The sequence below is a fragment of the Triturus cristatus genome, chromosome 3_2, assembly GCF_964204655.1.
Source record: "Triturus cristatus chromosome 3_2, aTriCri1.1, whole genome shotgun sequence".
NCBI classification, from domain to species: domain Eukaryota; kingdom Metazoa; phylum Chordata; class Amphibia; order Caudata; family Salamandridae; genus Triturus; species Triturus cristatus.
Genome location: NC_140584.1, coordinates 664,640,207 through 664,658,344, shown reverse-complemented (window position 1 = coordinate 664,658,344; position 18,138 = coordinate 664,640,207). Strand labels below are relative to the sequence as shown.

At 44.0% G+C, this 18,138-nt stretch overlaps 1 protein-coding gene across 8 annotated transcripts in view; it reads left to right on the top strand.

Annotated features, from left to right (window-relative positions):
* LOC146857922 (ADP-ribosylhydrolase ARH1-like) overlaps positions 1-18,138 on the top strand; it is a 153,036-nt gene that overhangs the window by 6,654 nt on the left and 128,244 nt on the right. For 2 of the 8 annotated variants that reach the window (XM_085648645.1, XM_085648644.1), the window contains exon 1: positions 15,691-15,810. The exons of 3 other annotated variants lie outside the window; for them this stretch is intronic. In XM_085648645.1, coding sequence (XP_085504771.1) covers positions 15,750-15,810 — 61 coding nt within the window. In that variant the 5' untranslated portion in view covers positions 15,691-15,749. Of the gene's footprint in view, positions 1-15,690; positions 15,811-18,138 lie in introns of those variants that run through there. 3 more of the 8 variants (XM_085648650.1, XM_085648646.1, XM_085648648.1) reach the window with 3 other exon arrangements.

The window sequence follows — 18,138 nt, the reverse complement described above, 5'->3', positions numbered from 1 at the left end:
AACCAAGGGCCCGATTCACAGAACTAACTTAAGACAAAATCCTAAACTTACTACCATTTTGGTATTCACAGAAGGCACTTACTCATTTCGGTATTCACAGAAGGCACTTACTCATTTCGGTATTCACAGAAGTTAGGAGTCCTAACTTTAGGACTCCTAAATGCCTTCTGTGAATACCGAAAGTCTTAAAATTAGGATTTTTCTCAGTTTAGTAGTAGTATAGTTAGGACTCCTAACTTTAGGACTCCTAAATGCCTTCTGTGAATACCGAAAGTCTTAAAATAAGGATTTTTCTTAATTTAGTAGTAGTAAAGTTAGGACTCCTAAGTTTAGGACTCCTAAATGCCTTCTGTGATACCGAAAGCCTTAAAATTTGGATTTTTCTCAGTTCAGTAGTAGTATAGTTAGGACTCCTAAGTTTAGGACTCCTAAACTGAGAAAAATCCTAATTTTAAGACTTTCGGTATTCACAGAAGGCATTTAGGAGTCCTAAACTTAGGACTCCTAACTTCTGTGAATACCGAAATGAGTAAGTGTCTTCTGTGAATACCAAAATGAGTAAGTACCTTCTGTGAATACGAAAATGGTAGTAAGTTTAGGATTTTGTCTTAAGTTAGTTCTGTGAATCGGGCCCATAGCCTGTGGAGTAACCCAGAGGAAGCGTGTTCTGTAATCTCCCGTTCTGAAGTATTAAAAGCCTACCGAATGAGTAAGCTAGCAATGGTGCAAGGGAATTTTTATCCTTGAAGGACAAGTATTTATTTGAGCCCTTTTTAGATGACATTTATCCATTCCTGGCAAGAAAATTATATGTCCAGTTCAGACCGAGCACCATGCTACTCCGTGTTTTTTCCTGTAAATGGTCAAGCACGGCCCGGCGAGAGTGTCCAGCCTGTAATTGGGAGAAAGAGTCAGAGCTGCATGTCATCTTTTTTTGCCCTGCTTAAAAACTAGCGAGGAAGCACTGACTTGTCCCACTGTCTAGGAATTTAGGGTTTGTACAGTGTATAGAGGCATTCAGAGTTTTAAAGCACAACACCTGCAAGCCCATCTTTTTTGCTGTATCGCGATTCTTATGTTAAGTTTCAATGGGGTGACCCACATAAAACTACCAGACCTGGGTCTGTATGAACAGTACAGTGACGAGTAGGGCCATGGTAGGAATTAGTTAATCTAGTTGAATAAAAAAATGACATTCACCACTAATTTCTTTGTGTGATGCTCTAGTCATATTTAATCACAAGTTTTGACAAGCATTGAATGCAAAATATAATATAAAACATATGATGGCAACGCAGTTGCTCCAAAGAAAATTACTAAAAATAGTATTATATGACAGTGCTCTCAAAGTTGGAGAGAAACAAAAGTGTGGGATAGGAAGTGTTGGTTCAGTGGGTGAGGGACAGGAAAAAGGTAAGGTGACATGTATACATTTTCATACATGAAGTAGGACCTTTTTCAGCCTAGCATAGGTCCACTGTTCCTTAGATAAAAGACAGTGCTCAATTGTACATGTTATTCATCACATTTAGTCCATGGAGCCTGTATCAAGGTTTGTAAATGGTCTACGTTTCGACCCCAAAAGGAGAGGGTGGCTTTGGTCCTCACGTGGGAGTCTTCTTCAGGACAGGGAATGAGGAGCACCTGAAGATGAGGGGAAAAAAAGGGTTTGAGGAGCAATGCTAGTTGGAACGAGGGGTGAATTGTGAGGTAAGTAAGGTACCTACTTGTGAATAGGACACGATGAGTGTGTGTCAGAGGGGGACAATGCTCCAGAGTAGCTTGTTGTCCGGAAGTGAGGTCATCAATCTCTCACAGTAGGGAATTAATCCAAGGAAAATCTGATGAGGGAAGAGACAAGGTCAACAAACTTATGATTGCACCACAAGGGGAATGGGATATGGAAAACAGTATGCGCGCATTTTCACAACAACTAATCCATTCAGTAGTCACGTCACCGAATGGAGAAGATACATTGATGATGTGTTTCTTATTTGGACAGGAGGTGAGATGGAACTTCAAGGTTTCTTCGAGTGGCTCAATACTCGTTCTGATGATATCGAATTCACCATGCATTTTGACAGACACTCTATCGATTTCCTAGATATCAGCATCAAGGTATCTGAAGACCACCTCTACACCACCCTTTTTAGGAAACCAGCTGAACGCAACACCTTACTGAGATATACGAGTCACCATACACGAGGTCTCCCCGTGACAACCTTCCGTTCGGTCAGTTTCTCCGGATTCGTAGGAACTGCACACATAAGAAGGATTTCTTCAACGAGTCGGACAATCTCATTACACGCCTCATGGAACGAGGCTATCCCAAGTGACTTGTAAAAAGAGTGCGCAAAAGGGCGTGGTTTAATAACAGAGAGACACAACTAACACCTAAACAGCGTCCTTCAACCACCAACAGGATGACATGTGTCACTACTTACTGCACCAGGAGCAATGACATAAAGAAAATCATCAATGGCCACTGGGGACTCATCTCAGACGACCTTGACATCCAGAAACCTCCTGTGCATGCTTTCAAAAAAGCCAAAAACGTTAGAGATTATGTTGTTCGCTCATTCCTGGAGAGCCCACAGACACCCACTATCCAAAGTATGTGGAACCTGCCTAAAGTTGTGGAACATTTCAAATGCATCAAATGCAAGGCTTGCAGAATGTCAATTGAATCTAAAACATTCCACTACAAACAACACATACTAGATCTCAAAGCCCACACAAATTGCAACTCGTGTGATGTCATATATGCAATCATCTGCCCGTGTGACCAACTATACATTGGACAAACCAGACAGAAAATAAAACATAGGATCTTACAGCATTGTAGTAGAATCCGGTGTAAAACAATAGGGGCGCCCCTAGTCGAACATATTCACCGAAAACACACACACACCTGAATCCATTAGGTGGTTAGTTATCAAAAAGATCTCTGTGAGCCCACGGGGTGGCGACCTGGGACCCATTTTGAACCTTAGAGAATGCAAATGGATGCACCTTCTAGATACTGTTGTAAATGGACTCAATGAACAAGACGGCACTAATGCCCAGCTGGCAGGTCTGGCAACTGAATAAAGGACACATCTATTCCGACACCCATTTGTTATGAACAATACATATGTGCTTCACTAATACAGATGCTGTATACACTGTATGTTTGATGATACCATACTTTTCACCTTTATACGAACTACCGACTAATGTGGTTTTATTATGCATGTGCTACTAACTATGTTTTTTCAAGTGCCATCATTTATGCATCTATAGGCTAATTCGTAATATCAGCAGAGACCATCTAATGTCATGATTTTATGTTGGTTCCTTTTGGCGTTCAAGTGCCATAATCTATGCATTCACAGGCTAATTCGTAATATCAGTAGAGACCATCTAATGTCATGATTTTCTGTTAGTTCCTTTTGGCGTATAACGCCCCCTTGTTCTACTGGAAACTATTTGACATGTGTTACTATCTATTTATTTACCCTTAAGATTTGTCCATAACTCTGTTTACAAGAGTCTGTGCGTACAATGTATGTTTGACTATAACATCTAATGTCATGATTTTATGTTGGTCCCTTTTGGCGTATACCGCCCTCTTGCTCTACTGGAAACCATTTGACATGTTTTACTATCTATTTATTCACTGTTAGATTTGTCCTTAACATTGTTTACAAGGGTCTGTGCATACCGTTTCATTTCCCGATAATTTTTGCCTTGGAAGTCACTTTCCCCTTTCCAGTTACATCCTCTCCCCGTTGCTCATTGGTTCCCTTGTAACGAGCCCCCAACGCAGCACTCAGCGGCTGCACCACGTGTTGCACGTAGGCTTGTCAGTCGTAATCCTACATTACCCGCCGATCTGACAGCCGCGCCCATTCACAAGCCGGACGGCTGCGGATGAGGTAAGCTTTTTCCCCCCAGTCCAGCATGGGACTACATGATTCAGACCCCTTTCATTCTGATGTTATTTACCCTCAATCCCCCCGGCTTCCTCACTTGGAGAAGCCGTTTTTCAATGAGTCAAGCATGTTTTCCATAGGATTCAGACCTTTGTGATTTTGTGAAATTTATCTCGTAATTCCCCGGCTTCCCCATATGGATATGCCGCCTTCCAGTAGTCATGCATATTTTTCATAGTATCACTTCTCTTTCTGTTTAAATTAACTCGTAATCCCCCCGGCTCCGTCTTATCGAGATGCCGTTTGCTCCGATCGCGCTGCTCACGAGTCCGCTTCACCCGTTCTCATTTCACTTCCAGGATTGATCGCACGATGCTTGATCACGAGCACTTGGCTCACATTAGAAATAGAACCCCCTGCGCATACTTTCGTATACCATACGGTCATTTATGCTCTGTGCGAGGCCCTAACATTTAATCCTTTACTCCAGGGCTAATTCGTCTCCCTTCTCACCCGTCTCACTGTCCACTGTTGAGTAATTGATTTAAAACAGGCGAATGTTTTTTCCATACGATGGCCACCGCGCGCATACTGTTTTCCATACCCCATTCCCCTTGTGGTGATATCGTAAGTTCTTCGACCTTGTCTCTTCCCTCATCAGATTTTCCTTGGATTAATTCCCTACTGTGAGAGATTGATGACCTCACTTCCGGACAAAAAGCTACTCTGGAGCATTGTCCCCCTCTGACACACACTCATCGTGTCCTATTCACAAGTAGGCACCTTACTTAGCTCAGCATTCACCCCTCGTTCCAACTAGCATTGCTCCTCAAACCCTTTTTTCCCCCTCATCTTCAGGTGCTCCTCATTCCCCCGTCCTGAAGAAGACCCCATGTGAGGACCAAAGCCACCCTCTCCTTTTGGGGTCGAAACGTAGACCATTTACAAACCTTGATACAGGCTCAATGGACTAAATGTGTTGAATAACGTACAATTGAGCATTGTCTTTTATCTAAGGAACAGTTGACCTATGCTAGGCTGACAAAGGTCCTACTTCATGTATGAAAATGTATACATGTCACCTTACCTTTTTTCTGTCCCTCACCCACTGAACCAACACTTCCTATCCCACACTTTTCTTTCTCTTCAACTTTGAGAGCACTGTCATGTAATACTATTTTTAGTAATATTCTTTGGAGCAACTGCGTTGCCATCATATGTTTTATATTACATTTTGCATTCAATGCTTGTCTAAACTTGTGATTAAATATGACTAGAGCATCACACACAGAAATTAGTGGTGAATGTCATTTTGTTATTCAACTAGATTAACTAATTCCTACCATGGCCCTACTCTTCACTGTATCGCGATTCTTGACCTCAATGTGTCATAGGTGCTGGACTTTTGTACACATGCCTGTCCAGTAACAAATAGCACATAGTCCCTGATTTTTATAGGATTCAGTTTTTAAACTCATTTTTAAACCTTTTATCACTTTTAACTTTAAAATTAATTAAGTTTTCATTGTTTTAAATGTGTACATTCCTTGTTCTTATGTTGACTACAACGTAATTATACTAAACCGCTATTGCATTACTATCTTATGAAATTTTTAATGTTACATACATTAACTGCATCCTTATTGCCATTATTGATGGGTCTTACCAGGAGCTTGCCTTTCTAAGTTATTGCCTCTTGTTTTGCACTCACCCCGCTCATGTATTCTAACGAGCCTACTGGACGTAGTTATGTGTCAGTGCAGATCCCTTTTTTTTATCTGAATTACCGAGGTGATGTAACTATATTTTTGCAAAAAGGACTGGTTATCATTTTTACAATTTTAAACTGTTATGAATTGTAATGCACTGTTTATTGTCAGTATACTTTTATGGTCGCATAGACCGAAATAACGTTTTTCTGAACTGAACTGAGCTCCTTGATGTTTAGATATCCCTTTTTGGAATTCTCTTGTGATAAGCCATGCTTGCCAAAACATGTTCTCCTAATTTTTTTGACTGTAAATCTTGTCTCCAGTGCTGGAATTGGGAGAAAACTCAGAGGAACACATATTTGTAGGTCAAGATGTGGCAGAGGAAAGGGGGTGGAGCTTGACAAGCACAGTCTGACAGTCTCGTACAATTATTATTAAAAAATCTGCTGCAAAGAAATTGGCAACAAGGACAAAGGTGACAGGAAATCTGAGTTAGCTTACTTAATGAGTCACAATAGGGCTGCATTTTTAAATATCTTACAAGGTTAAGACACCTGCTGCAGAGATTTTTGTGTGGCTAGCAATTTTTAGGGGATTATAATAGCGGCAATTTCGTTTTCAGTTTTCTTTTTATTTAGTTTTTCTTATACTATAGAGCACAATACAACAATACAGCAAACTAACACTCATCAAAGTTCCCAGGATTTCGCAGATGGCATTATTAGATTCACATTGAATGTAGTAACATGCAGTCAGGGATTTACTGATGATGCAGGACACGCAGGCAATGAGAGCAGTGTTGTAGGTATTCAGTCTGTGCAGTCCTGGGCCAGGAAGGAAGGCCCTTGATCCTCCCTGAGAGCCAGGTAAGAAGCTGAAAGGGCTCAAGATTCTTCATGGCGAGTTCTCACAGGCATTAGCAGCCTGTAATCCTCAAGGTGTTCTTGGCTGTAGACCAAGTCCACAAGCAAATCTGACAGTTTGGGGCTACCCCTGCGACCCCTCGGGGCTCGTAACTCTTCGTTTTACAATAAATAGCAACATTGCCGTCAAGTGGTGAACACCTGTCGGGATGTTTCTGACAAAACCCAGTAGAACGACGAGCGGGGTTCTAGGTACAGTCTGCTATCACCAAGTCAATGCAATCCAGTATTACTGTCCAGTAGCTACCTATCAACCAAGATATAGGAAGTCTGTGTCTGCAGCCCGGCAGCGCACGCAGTATGCCTTTTTCAGCAGGCCCATGCTCTGCAAGGCCACCGGAGTATGGTATATATAGTGTAGGAATTTTACATGTATGAGCTTCAACCTATAGTTTGGTGACAGCATGCTGATTTGAGAGCAGCAATATCTCCACTTTTCCCCCATAAGGCCATCCCTCAGGTCTGCCTGCCACTTCAATAGGGCTGTGGGTTTAAGCTCAGGGGTCTTTTCTTGCAATGCAGAGTACAAGCGTGTGATTAGTCTCTTAGGGCATGCGATGGCAAGCCTGCAATCTAGAGCATGCAATGTTCCAAGCTCACCAGGGAATGGGCTTTGTATGGTTTTACAGGTGCTGCACAGTCTATAGTAGAAGAAGATGTATAGCAGTGAACAGGAGGCGTGGGCCTGCAAGTCCCACAGGGACAGGAATTTGAATAGGGGTAGAGATCGCCCATCTTCTTGAAGCCTGGCTTGAGCAGCTAGCACTTGGCTGGGTTGTCAGTAATGGGGATATTAGCAGAATAGAGGCAGTCCAGTCTGGCCCTGCGGCAAAGTCAGTTCCAGTCCCAGGACATTCATTGAATGGTGTCGTCACTGCGCGGGCGTCCCGGAGAGGTGCAAACTGCCATGTGCAGAGTGCATGCGTCTGCATTGTCCGCCTCTATCACCCTATCACCTGTGTTGAATAGGATGCACACAATAGTGTGCAAAATGTGCTTGGGCCCAGAAATAGCTTAAATTCAATGTCAGTAGTACACACGCCCCTCCTGCTCAAAGGGGAGCGTCAATGTCTCCCAGGCCAGTGTGTGCTTGAGGAATACTGCAGTGAGTGGGATCAGGATGTTCCCAAACAAATGGAAATGTTTTAGTAGCACCACCATTTTAGCAATGGCAACCCGCCCATTGAGGGACAGATACAGTCGAGTTCACACCAGGAGGCGCACCTCCATCTACTCCATTACCTGGCCATAATTCTCTCTCCGGATCTAGGTCACATCTCTATTAACATGAAGCCTAAATACTGGACACTGTCAGTTAATCATTTGAGGGTGTACTCTGTGGGGAATCATTCTGTGCACTTGGGGAATGGCAACAAAGTTGATTTAAACAAGTTAATTGTAATTTCAGTAAGGGGTGTGTACCGAATGAACCAGTGCAGTAGAGGTGCAATGTTCACAGCCACGTCCCACATGTAGAGGGTGACATCTTTCACGTACATGAATACCACCAAACCATTGTGACATGTAGTAGAAGCCACGTTCAGCGTGGTGCTGTCGCAAGCGTGCCCCCAATGGCTCCATGGCAATGGCATAAAGAATCGGGGAGAGTGGGCGACCGTGTCTGATGCCTCTATATACAGCTCTGGGTTCGGAAACCTTCCCGTTGATGTGAAGTCTCAATGTCGGCAGAGTAAACAATACCTTGATCTACTGGGGGAAACCCGGGCTAAAGACCATTTGCAATAGGAGAGGAAATATATTCAACTACTCCAGTGTATCAAATGCTTTAGTTGAGCCAAGCAAGGCAGCCACTGGGAGTTGTGGGTTTAATGTGTGGAAGAGAACAAAGAGGGCGCAGAGTTTAAGGCTTGTCGAGCGACTAGGTACAAATCCCAAATGGTCTGGTCTCACAATCTCAGGCAGGAGTGGCAAGATATGGGCCACTATCATTTTGGCCAGTATTTTATTATCCACACTGATCATAGCGAGAGGCCGGTTGGAGTCGCAATTGTTAGCTGGTTTATCAGACTTAAGGATGGTGACCTAGAGGATCTCTCTCACTGAGGATGGAAAGTAACCAGTGTCCCTGACTTCCTCCTTCCTCATACATAGCTGGGAGATGGGGTGCCAGAAGCTCCGCATATTCCTTATAAAGGCGGACCGTAAGGCTGTCCGGGTCTAGGGCCCAGCCTCCCACCTTACCGCTAATAGCCTGAACAAAGTCTTCCCTGGTGAAAGGGGCGTTTAAGTAGAGTTTATGATTATTATCAAGCTAAAATAGTTGTATGGAATCAAAGAACTCATCAAGCTTATCAGACTGAACCTCCCCTTGAGAAGTGTACAACTTGGCATAGAATCTGAGCATGGTCTGGGTAATACCATCGGAAGAGTAGTGGGGTTCCCCATCGGGATCCAGTAGTTCAGTAATATAGGAACTGCTTCAACACTTCCTGAGCAGCGCTACAAACTTTCAACCTGCCATATCTCCCTTTCCGTAGTGACCGGCCACAGCCTTCTTATATAGGAAGCGTACCTCACTGTCTACGCAATTCTCATACTTCGACAGTTTGTCTTGAAATTGAGCGAGGTATTATACGTTAGTTGTGTTGAAGTAGCACAACTCGAGCTCACACTGTTCTCATTCTAAGGTGTATAGACGTGTGTCAGGAGGCGCAGAATACCGGACTGTTTAGAGATACAGATTCCTCGCATGTAAACCTTAAAGGCCTTGTGAGCACTCCGGGAGAGTCAACAGTGCTCGAGTTTCACTCGATGTTTTGAATGATTGCAGTACATATCTTAGATTGGAAAAGACGGTCGCTGAGTGTATCATGAGGAAGTTGCCATGTGAAAGTGCAGGTCGACAGTTCCGCCAAGGACAGAGTCATTATAACTGGTGCATGGTCAGAATGCTTCACCATGACCACGCAACCACACATATGAGGAAGAAGCCAATAGTCAATCGCGACCAGGTACCTCCGGAAGCTGTCACGCATGCACCCTTGGTCACATGGGGGGGGGGGCTGATGTGCCAAACATCGACCAGACCATGGTTCGTCTAAAAAAAAGTATTGATTTGTGCAGCAGAGCGGGGGTGCTGGTACCAGCTGGATTGAAATCTGTCCGCTAGTGGTTTTAGAGCAGCCTTAAAATCAGTCCCCCAAATCACTGTGGTGTGGCCTAGGGCAACTATCTTATCCCATATATTAGCAAAAAGTTTTGATAGTGCACGTTAGGGCCATATACACATGCTATTGTGACTCGTTTGTCCAAGAGAACCCCAGGGAGAATTACATATCTGCTCTCAACATCTGTGTGTCCGCCACTGTAGCCCTCTTTGGAATAGGGCGGCCACTCCCCGGGCATATGCAGAGTATGTAAAGATATGTGCCTCACTGAAGAATCTGGGTCGCAGGTGTTCTCATGCGTGTGGTGCAAGGTGGGTCTCTTTCAATAATACACTTACCACCTTGTGATGGCAATGGTAGGCCAATATTTGTTGCACTTTCCATGCATAGTTTAGGCCGCTGCGTGAGGGGAACTTGAGTGTTACATGTATAAAGCCACAGAGAATAGCATGGAAACTTCAATAAATTCTGTATACCAAAAATCCTACCCCCCACTCACTTCAACCACGCAAACCAGTTGATAAAGACCCCTTCCCGACAAACAAAAGAACAAGAGGTGAACATCATGGGACTCATCCCTCAGGTTCAGCAAAAGAGGTGGGGGCTCTCCCTTTCCCGCATATGGGGCGGGTGTCACGGGGTGTACATACAGAAAGCTGCAAGGAGAATGTTTGTTATTCTCATCAAGGCGGCCATCTGCCTCTGCATTAATCGGTGAGTCTGGTCCCGAGGTCTGCGGGAGCGCCTGCAGCAAAAGAAGAGAACCAGTTTGGGATCCGTGAAGAGGCGTGTTTTCCTGTGAAGAGAGATGTGAAGCTGGGCAGGGTAGAGGACTGCGTTAGAGATTCCCAGTTTCAGGAACTGTCTCTTGGCAAGGAGGAATTCTTTGTGGTCCGCTTGTACGGTGGAAGTGAAATCTGGGTAAAACAATGGTTTATTGCCAAGATATTGGAGCACTCCTTGTTCGTGTGCAAGGCTCAGGATGGTCTCACGGTCCTTATAATCTTATAATGAAGTAAGCACACTATAACTGGCATTGTCGGGGCCTCCGGTAGAGGGTACGGTCCGAAGGAGTGATGCGCCCGCTCCATTGAGAACAGAGCACAGTGATCTATTTACCTGCATCGAGGAGCTGCATACAAACTGAAAGTCATGGGTTTAGATCCATATTGTTTTTCTCAGTCTGTTGTTATTCTAAGATTGCAAAGAAGGGTTACTTTGGGAAGCAATAAAGTCTTGTTAGTTCACACAAAAGCAATCACTGAGTTGCATTTTTTAGTCCGACTTTGTGTTTCCCCAACCATTCACTCTTAACATTTATTGGGCCACATGTATGAAGCCATTTTGCCCTCACACACGGTGCAAATTGCTAAATTCATCTGCAAATGCAAAATAGCCTTTCAAGATGTATGAAAGACTTTGCAGTCACAATATACATAATCGTGGGACTTCCAGGAGCGATTTATATTGCTACGGGATACCCGTCAGAGAACAGTCCAGTCTGAACTGCCAGGCCAGGTCCTACCTGGACCAGAAACCAGCATCCTGGGACCAGTTTCAGGGTGTTACCCCTTATCAGCCAGGCTATCTTGAATCCAGTCGCACAGCGAACAAGGGACCCACATCTGGGCATACCCTGGCCACTTAGGGCAAACATAGTAATACAACAAGTTGATGAACTGAGTGCTGAAACTTGTCAAATACTCACCCCCACTCATAGATCTGGGTTAAACCCAGCCTTCTTTTGCTCCAGTTCGATGGTGTGTCATAACGCAAAATGATGCCCACCCTGCAAAATGTGAGGGGTGCCCCTACGTCTCCCATAGCTCACAGATATTAACTAACCTTGGGCTGACAAGGGCTTCCTGAAATGCCAGGGACCCCATGAAAATTCTTGAATTTGTAGGTTCAACATGCACAGCACTAACGTTCTTCATAAAAAAAGAACATAAAATGCATATGTGCTCTGTCAACCCTTACACCGTGTGATTCTTGGGCATTCTGAACCAGAGCATCCAGCTTGCCCCGCTCCCCTGAAAACCAATCTGGAAGGACGCCTGCCAGAACCTGAGAGAGAGCAGATACACAACCTACTTCTGTCAAGTCACCAGCTGAACTGATGTATCTAATGAAAAGCAAAACTGTCCTTAGTTGTCCCGAATTCACCTGAAGGTGAAGCGGCGTAATCGTCGCCAGAAGAAAAGGATGCTAACAAGAGGAGTGTGGTTTCATCTCACCTGTGTTAAGGAGGCCTTGCTGTGGCCAGATGAATGGGAACTCTTATGACAAACACGCTGTGTGACCCTGAGCCACATTTAGTGTCTGGCAGTCGCGGTCGGTAGTAGGAGTAACTGCAGGGCGGTGACGTAGGGAGGGGGAGGGGCAGGGTGGGGGGTAGTAAACTACGGATTACGGAGGTTTACAGGTAAATTAACATATAAATTAATAAAACAAATTTCGTTGCGTGCACTGCATCCCCAAATGCGATGCAGTGCACGCAACGAAATTCGTTTTATTAATTTATATGTTAACTTACCTGTAAACCTCCGTAATCCGTAGTTTACTACCCCCCACCCTGCCCCTCCCCACGTCACCGCCCTGCAGTTACTCCTACTACCGACCGCGGCTGGTGGCTGGCATTAAAGGGTCAATGCTCCGTGTGTGGAGAAACAAACAATCTCTCATTTGTAATTCCTCATTCTTCAGGCTGTTAAACAAATCACCTTAGAAAACCTCCCCTTACAGCCGCGGTAGAGATACTGAAGAGCTGTCTGAGAACAGGCGCGCAACGCGCATTGGGCTCAAATGGCTTCAGTTCCCCCCTGCCCTTTCCCCCTCGTGTGTGTCAGCGCGGGCTGTGACAGCTTCCCGGGCACACACACAGCCGCAACCTAGTACATCACAGTTCTTTAAAAGACCATATACCTGTTCATGAGGCTTTGTTGTTTATTCACCCCTTCTTAGAGCCCCTGCATCTCTACTCTGCTATTGCTGGAAAAATTACCCCTCCCCCCCAAAAAAAAATATCTTATTCAGCCCTGAAATTTGGCTCTAATTGCACCTGAGAATTACCAACCTTTTGTGCCAGAGACCCCGAACCCTCAACCTTCATTGCCCTGCACCCCGTTTTCCGTCTCCCTGAACCCTAAGCCCCTTCGCACCATCATTTCCGATGCTTGCCTTCGGGTGGGCACTAAATTGAGCAACCTCAGAAAGAGGCGGTAGAGCTCTGCAGAGTTACTGCAGCATATGTAAATTCGTTAAACTGAGACAGTGTTTAAACTGTCAAAAAAAATTGAGGATTTTAAACACAATACATATACCAGCTCCAGGACCTTATATAGAATCTGAAAACAAGAACAAAATTTATGGTAATTTTCTGTAAAAAAAATAAAATAAATGCCCCGTACCCTCCCCCCATTTTGTGATCATACAGAATTCAATTCAAATAAAGTTTTAATGAAGGATAAAGCGCAGGACGACACGTCCCAATAGTGTGTAGGATTGAGCTCACGTGGCCCTGCGGGCTCTTCTACCCCTGCCGATGGCCCATTGTTGTTTTGTGTCTTATTTTAACAATGTGTCTTTTTTAATCTTGTTTTTATTATCTTATGTGTAATATAATGATGGTCTTGATTGCTTATTTGCACAATTGTTTAATTCAGATCTTCAATTTTGGAATCACTGTTCTAGTTTTAATAATTGCAATGCTTTTATGCCTTGCATAGTTGAATAAAGCTTTCTTCACTTAACTTGAATAAAGTTTTGGTAGCACTTTCCAAATGTCTGTCAATGAATTACTGAAAACCATGCACCTAAAACCAGAACACGACAGACCAGCACAGTGAATAAAACAACGAGGCATGACAAAGCCAATAGGTCTCGCCTATGTGTGGGCAATTGGCTTGGCCAGGATTTTTTAACCATGTTGCAGAGATGTGTGGCTCATGCGCAGCATGGTTAAAAGTTGAAAAAAAACTGCACTATAAAAGTTTTAAAATGCGCTATGACGCAGGAAGTAAAAAAAGTGCCATGCCGTGGACAGCAATGGCTGCGTCATGGTGCTTTTTTCTTTATAGGAACTACACAGGCAAAGAAAGGGTAGAGGTGGCAGGGGAGAGGAGGGGAGGGGCAACAATGACAATGCGTGGATGGGAGTTGGGTGTAAGGATGCCACAAAGACAGGAAGCAGTGATCGAAGGGGGGTGGGGAATTTGAGGTGCACGACTTGCCTATACTTTTTAAATTTTAGAAAAACAGTTCCCCAACTTTTTGTGAAAAGACAATCGTCCGGCGAAGGTTAATTCTGAGAGATTAAATGGTTCAGCTGATGTCTAAGGCAGGGAGTATCCTGTGCTGTGAAACCGAGGGAGGAGCAGACAACTAAACAACCCTTCTTGCCAGGGCGCATGCCTGCCTGAAAGAAAAGTAAATGTACACAATAGGCAAATCTGCAAATGTAAATGGTGCTTGGAAGCCAGTATTGGCTTTAATTGATAGAATCGCTTTAAGCTTCCTGATGACACGCATTAATTATTTTTGAAAGGTATTGTAAGAGAGCTACCATCTAAGCTGTAAAGCGGTTTTCTTTTAGAGGACAGTTACAAACAATTTGCACTAGGGTCACTCTGGCTCTTACTCTAATCTATATTGAGGAAGCACTTATTTATCTTAAACCTTTTTGCACATTTTGTAGCAGTCGAGTTTATTCTGCGTGTAATGCAAGTTTAAAATAATTACTTACATTTTCACGTTGCTTTCTCTCACAACCTGGGCCAAATAGGCTTCAATTCTGTGGCTTTCTGGTGCAGTGCCTTAACTAATAGAGGTTTTATAAAGTACAATAATGCTACAAATTAACATAACTTGAATTTAATTTTCATTTAAGCTGAATAATTGTATATGCAGTTTCCAGGTGAATGACTAAAAAGAGCTACAGAATATTTAGATTTTCAGCCATGCATTTGACTATGCTCCCACGTTCCTCACCCCTCTGCCTCCATTGCATACAGCATCACTGTTCCCATATTTTTATTAATGCACTGCGACCACTGATGGGAAGGTCGGGTGGGAGTTAAGAAGCAACATGGATAAGGTGGGAGGTTGAGGAGGGAGGGAAGAAGAAACACAGCAGTGTAATGATGTGAATCAATATGATGTAGGGGCGTTCTAATATAGAAGGTTAGGGGTCTTTCAAGACATACGAGTTCAGTTACTTGGGAAGACTTGAGAGGCTAGGAAGCTGATCTACATGCTTATCTAAATACTTTAATAAAAGTATTACAAACTTACTTTATGTCTGGAGTAAGTCATTATAAACAGGAAAAAGAAACTGAATAAAAAAGAAGTAACATTAAAAAGCAGCTTAATCACAGCGCCAGCAGCAGAAGGACCCAAATAAAGATGGAGCTACCGCTACTTGTTCGAGGCTCTCGAGCAAATAAAAGGAAGAGAAGTCGGCACACGCTACCCATTCATGTGACAGAGTAAGAGTGACATTGAACGTCAATAAATTGTAAGCAATCTCCAGGCGCCTTGTATATAATATCTCTTGCAAGCACGAGCACTTGAACTCATGCTGTCGCAGGCGAGACCTAAAAAAGTTCTGTCTATAGATACTGTACATACCACGCCTACCTATGCCCACTCAGGAAAATAAACATTACATGAACTGTCTAAGAATGAACAACAAAGTGCAGTAGCAGGCCTGCTAAGAGGACTATGATCTTAAGAAATACCACAAGGGGACCCGCTGAGCTGTTCAAAGCTGCCAGCTTACTGAAAACAATAAACTGTGCTCCCCACTTATTTCCGCAGCCTGCTCCCTCCTAAGCTCTGACACGCTTTCACCAACACACCCTGAAAGGTGTAGCGAGCTGCCCACGTAGAGACGATAATAAAATATAGTGAACACCGCGACAGTGAAAGGGTTAAAAGTTGGCCGCGATGCCACGTGCTTGAAAGATAGCCAGTGACTCATTTTCGAAAGCATTACTGTAAAAGGTCCAGCAGGGTGCGCTCACACCACACCAACCGATATTTCAACCAGGAAGGAAAAACAGGAAGTTGAACATGACAGCTGGCCTGCGCTCCTGTGCTCTGGAAGTCGCACGTAGACGTTCCCTGTGGAATGGTGAGTGAAATAAAAAAGCTGCTTTGTCCACCTGTCCGTATTGCGACTGGCCGCGTCGTGAGATTGTAGACGAGTGATCCCGTATGGTATGAATGTGGCGGCAGACCGGGCTGAGGGTGGCGTTTGACTCCACAAATGTTCAGAGACTTTTGTGTATGGTGGATGGCATAAGCGTGCCTTCTCTTCATTGTACATAGCGCTTAGCATCTTGGAGTACTTGGTTTCAAAGCACTACTACTAGTGTTGTGTTGAAGGGGGAAATGAGCAGCAACAGAAGGAACCCCGGGTGTTTATATGAAAGAAAGTTATTTTTAGAAGTTGCTGCACCGCTATAGCAGGGAACTACGGGAAGGGAGAGGGAAATGCTCGGCGAAATGGCACAAAAACGAAAGTGAAATACAACAATGCTCTGTAAGTGCGCCATATCGCCTGTCAGCACCACCCGTATCTTCCTTAAGCCGCCAACTACTCGTTTTTGTTTAGATATCCTTTTTCTGGGCTTATAAGACATATTCACCCAAAATACCTTCATTTTATTTGTCGACTGAAAGCATGAGTTTTCCACCACAGTACGCAAACACACTCTTTTTTTTATCTCTCTCTCTCTCTCTCTCTCTCTCTCTCTCTCTCTCTATATATATATATATATCTCTATATATATCTCTATATTTATCTCTATATATATCTCTATATATATATTATCTACTGGCGGTCGCCAGTAGATAGTTATAGTTAGGACCGTGTTTCCATAGGAAATCTGAAAATTCTATTTTGAATAACTTTGGCGCCGGTTGATGAATCCTCGCAAATTTTTCAAAATAGGTGGGGCGCTCCGCTCCTCTCCGCTCCTACCCTGAAAGTCTCGGGTGATTAGTCAAGCGGGGGTCCGAGAAAAAAGGGGGGTCCCAAACGCGTTTTCCCCATGCATTTTTCCATAGGGACCTTTAGTCCAAGGTACAGCCCGAACGGCTGAACAGAATTACTTGAAATTTGGCAGAGAGGTAGTCCTCAGGTCAGGGATGTGCCTTTTGAATATCTGGAGTCAATCTGTTTAGTAGTTCCTGAGAAAATTTCAGTTAAAAGTACATACATATCTACAGGCGCGGGTGCAGTGACGTGCGCGAGCGCAATTCTGATTGGTTGTTAGATGTCAGTAAACATTCAAATCGGTCGAAATCAGGAAGTGTCGCCGCCATTTTGTCTCTCGCAGTCTGAGGCAGTGAAAAACAAAGGTGGAGAACGTGAAAAGGGGGCAGGGTGGACAGTTCATGACCCCCTAGCCTTTGTCAGGGGGTCACTGAAGGACCCCCAAGGGTGAAAAAAACATTTATTTTTTTGACGAAAAAGCGCGGGGTGCGCGCACGGTGCGCGCATGGTGAAAAACCTGAAAAAAAATATTAATAAATACATAACTTAGCATTTAAAAAACCGTACAAATTCACTTAAACCATAGGTTTCACACACGTTATAGTTAGGAATTAGCATTTAAAAAACCTTGCAAATACACTTTAAAAACCATAGGTTTCACACATGTTATAGTTAGCTGGACATTTCCCTCGTAAAAAAACAATGAAATTCCCCCGTTATAGTTAGTGCAGGCAACTATAACTCACGCGACCGCAATCCTCTGCTGATGACGTCAGATATTACATCACTGATTACATATGTGTCTTTCTGAAAAATAAATATTTGTAATATATGTATAGCTAAAGATTAATGCCCCTCGGGCATTGCAGCACCTGCCCGATGAGGAGCACACCCAAATGATGAAGCCACAGACCTCTCGGGGTGTGTGAGGGCACTTCCTCCAATGGGAGGTTATTCCACAGACCTGACCATCACTACCTGTCCTAGGAACTGCACACCCATCTATTTAAACAAATCAGAAGATGTCCCATCTGACGCCTGTTCAGGACCAGACTTTCATTGGCACAAGGTTTCTAACCAGCGCAGGATTGGTTTTGCTGACAAATAGGATCAACAGGATTCACTCATATTTGTCAGAGTTGCTGATGCAGGTCAATCCTGCTGCAGCAGACTGGATGCAGGGAGATCTTGCAGCAACACTTTTTCTGGTGCTTTGGGCCAGGTTCCATCTGAACAGGATGGTGAGACACATTCTGGATCATTGGTCCCAGGGAACACTGCTCATCTTGACAACCGATGCCAGCTGGGCTGGTTGGGGAGCTAAGATTGGTGCACAGCAAGTGCAGGGCCTGTGGTCAAGGGTGCAGTAGTTGAGGTCCTCCAAATGGAGGGAGCTGGAGGCAACTCATCTGGCTCTGCTTGCTTTTGCTCCCACGTTGAAGGGCAATTGTGTCCTGGTTC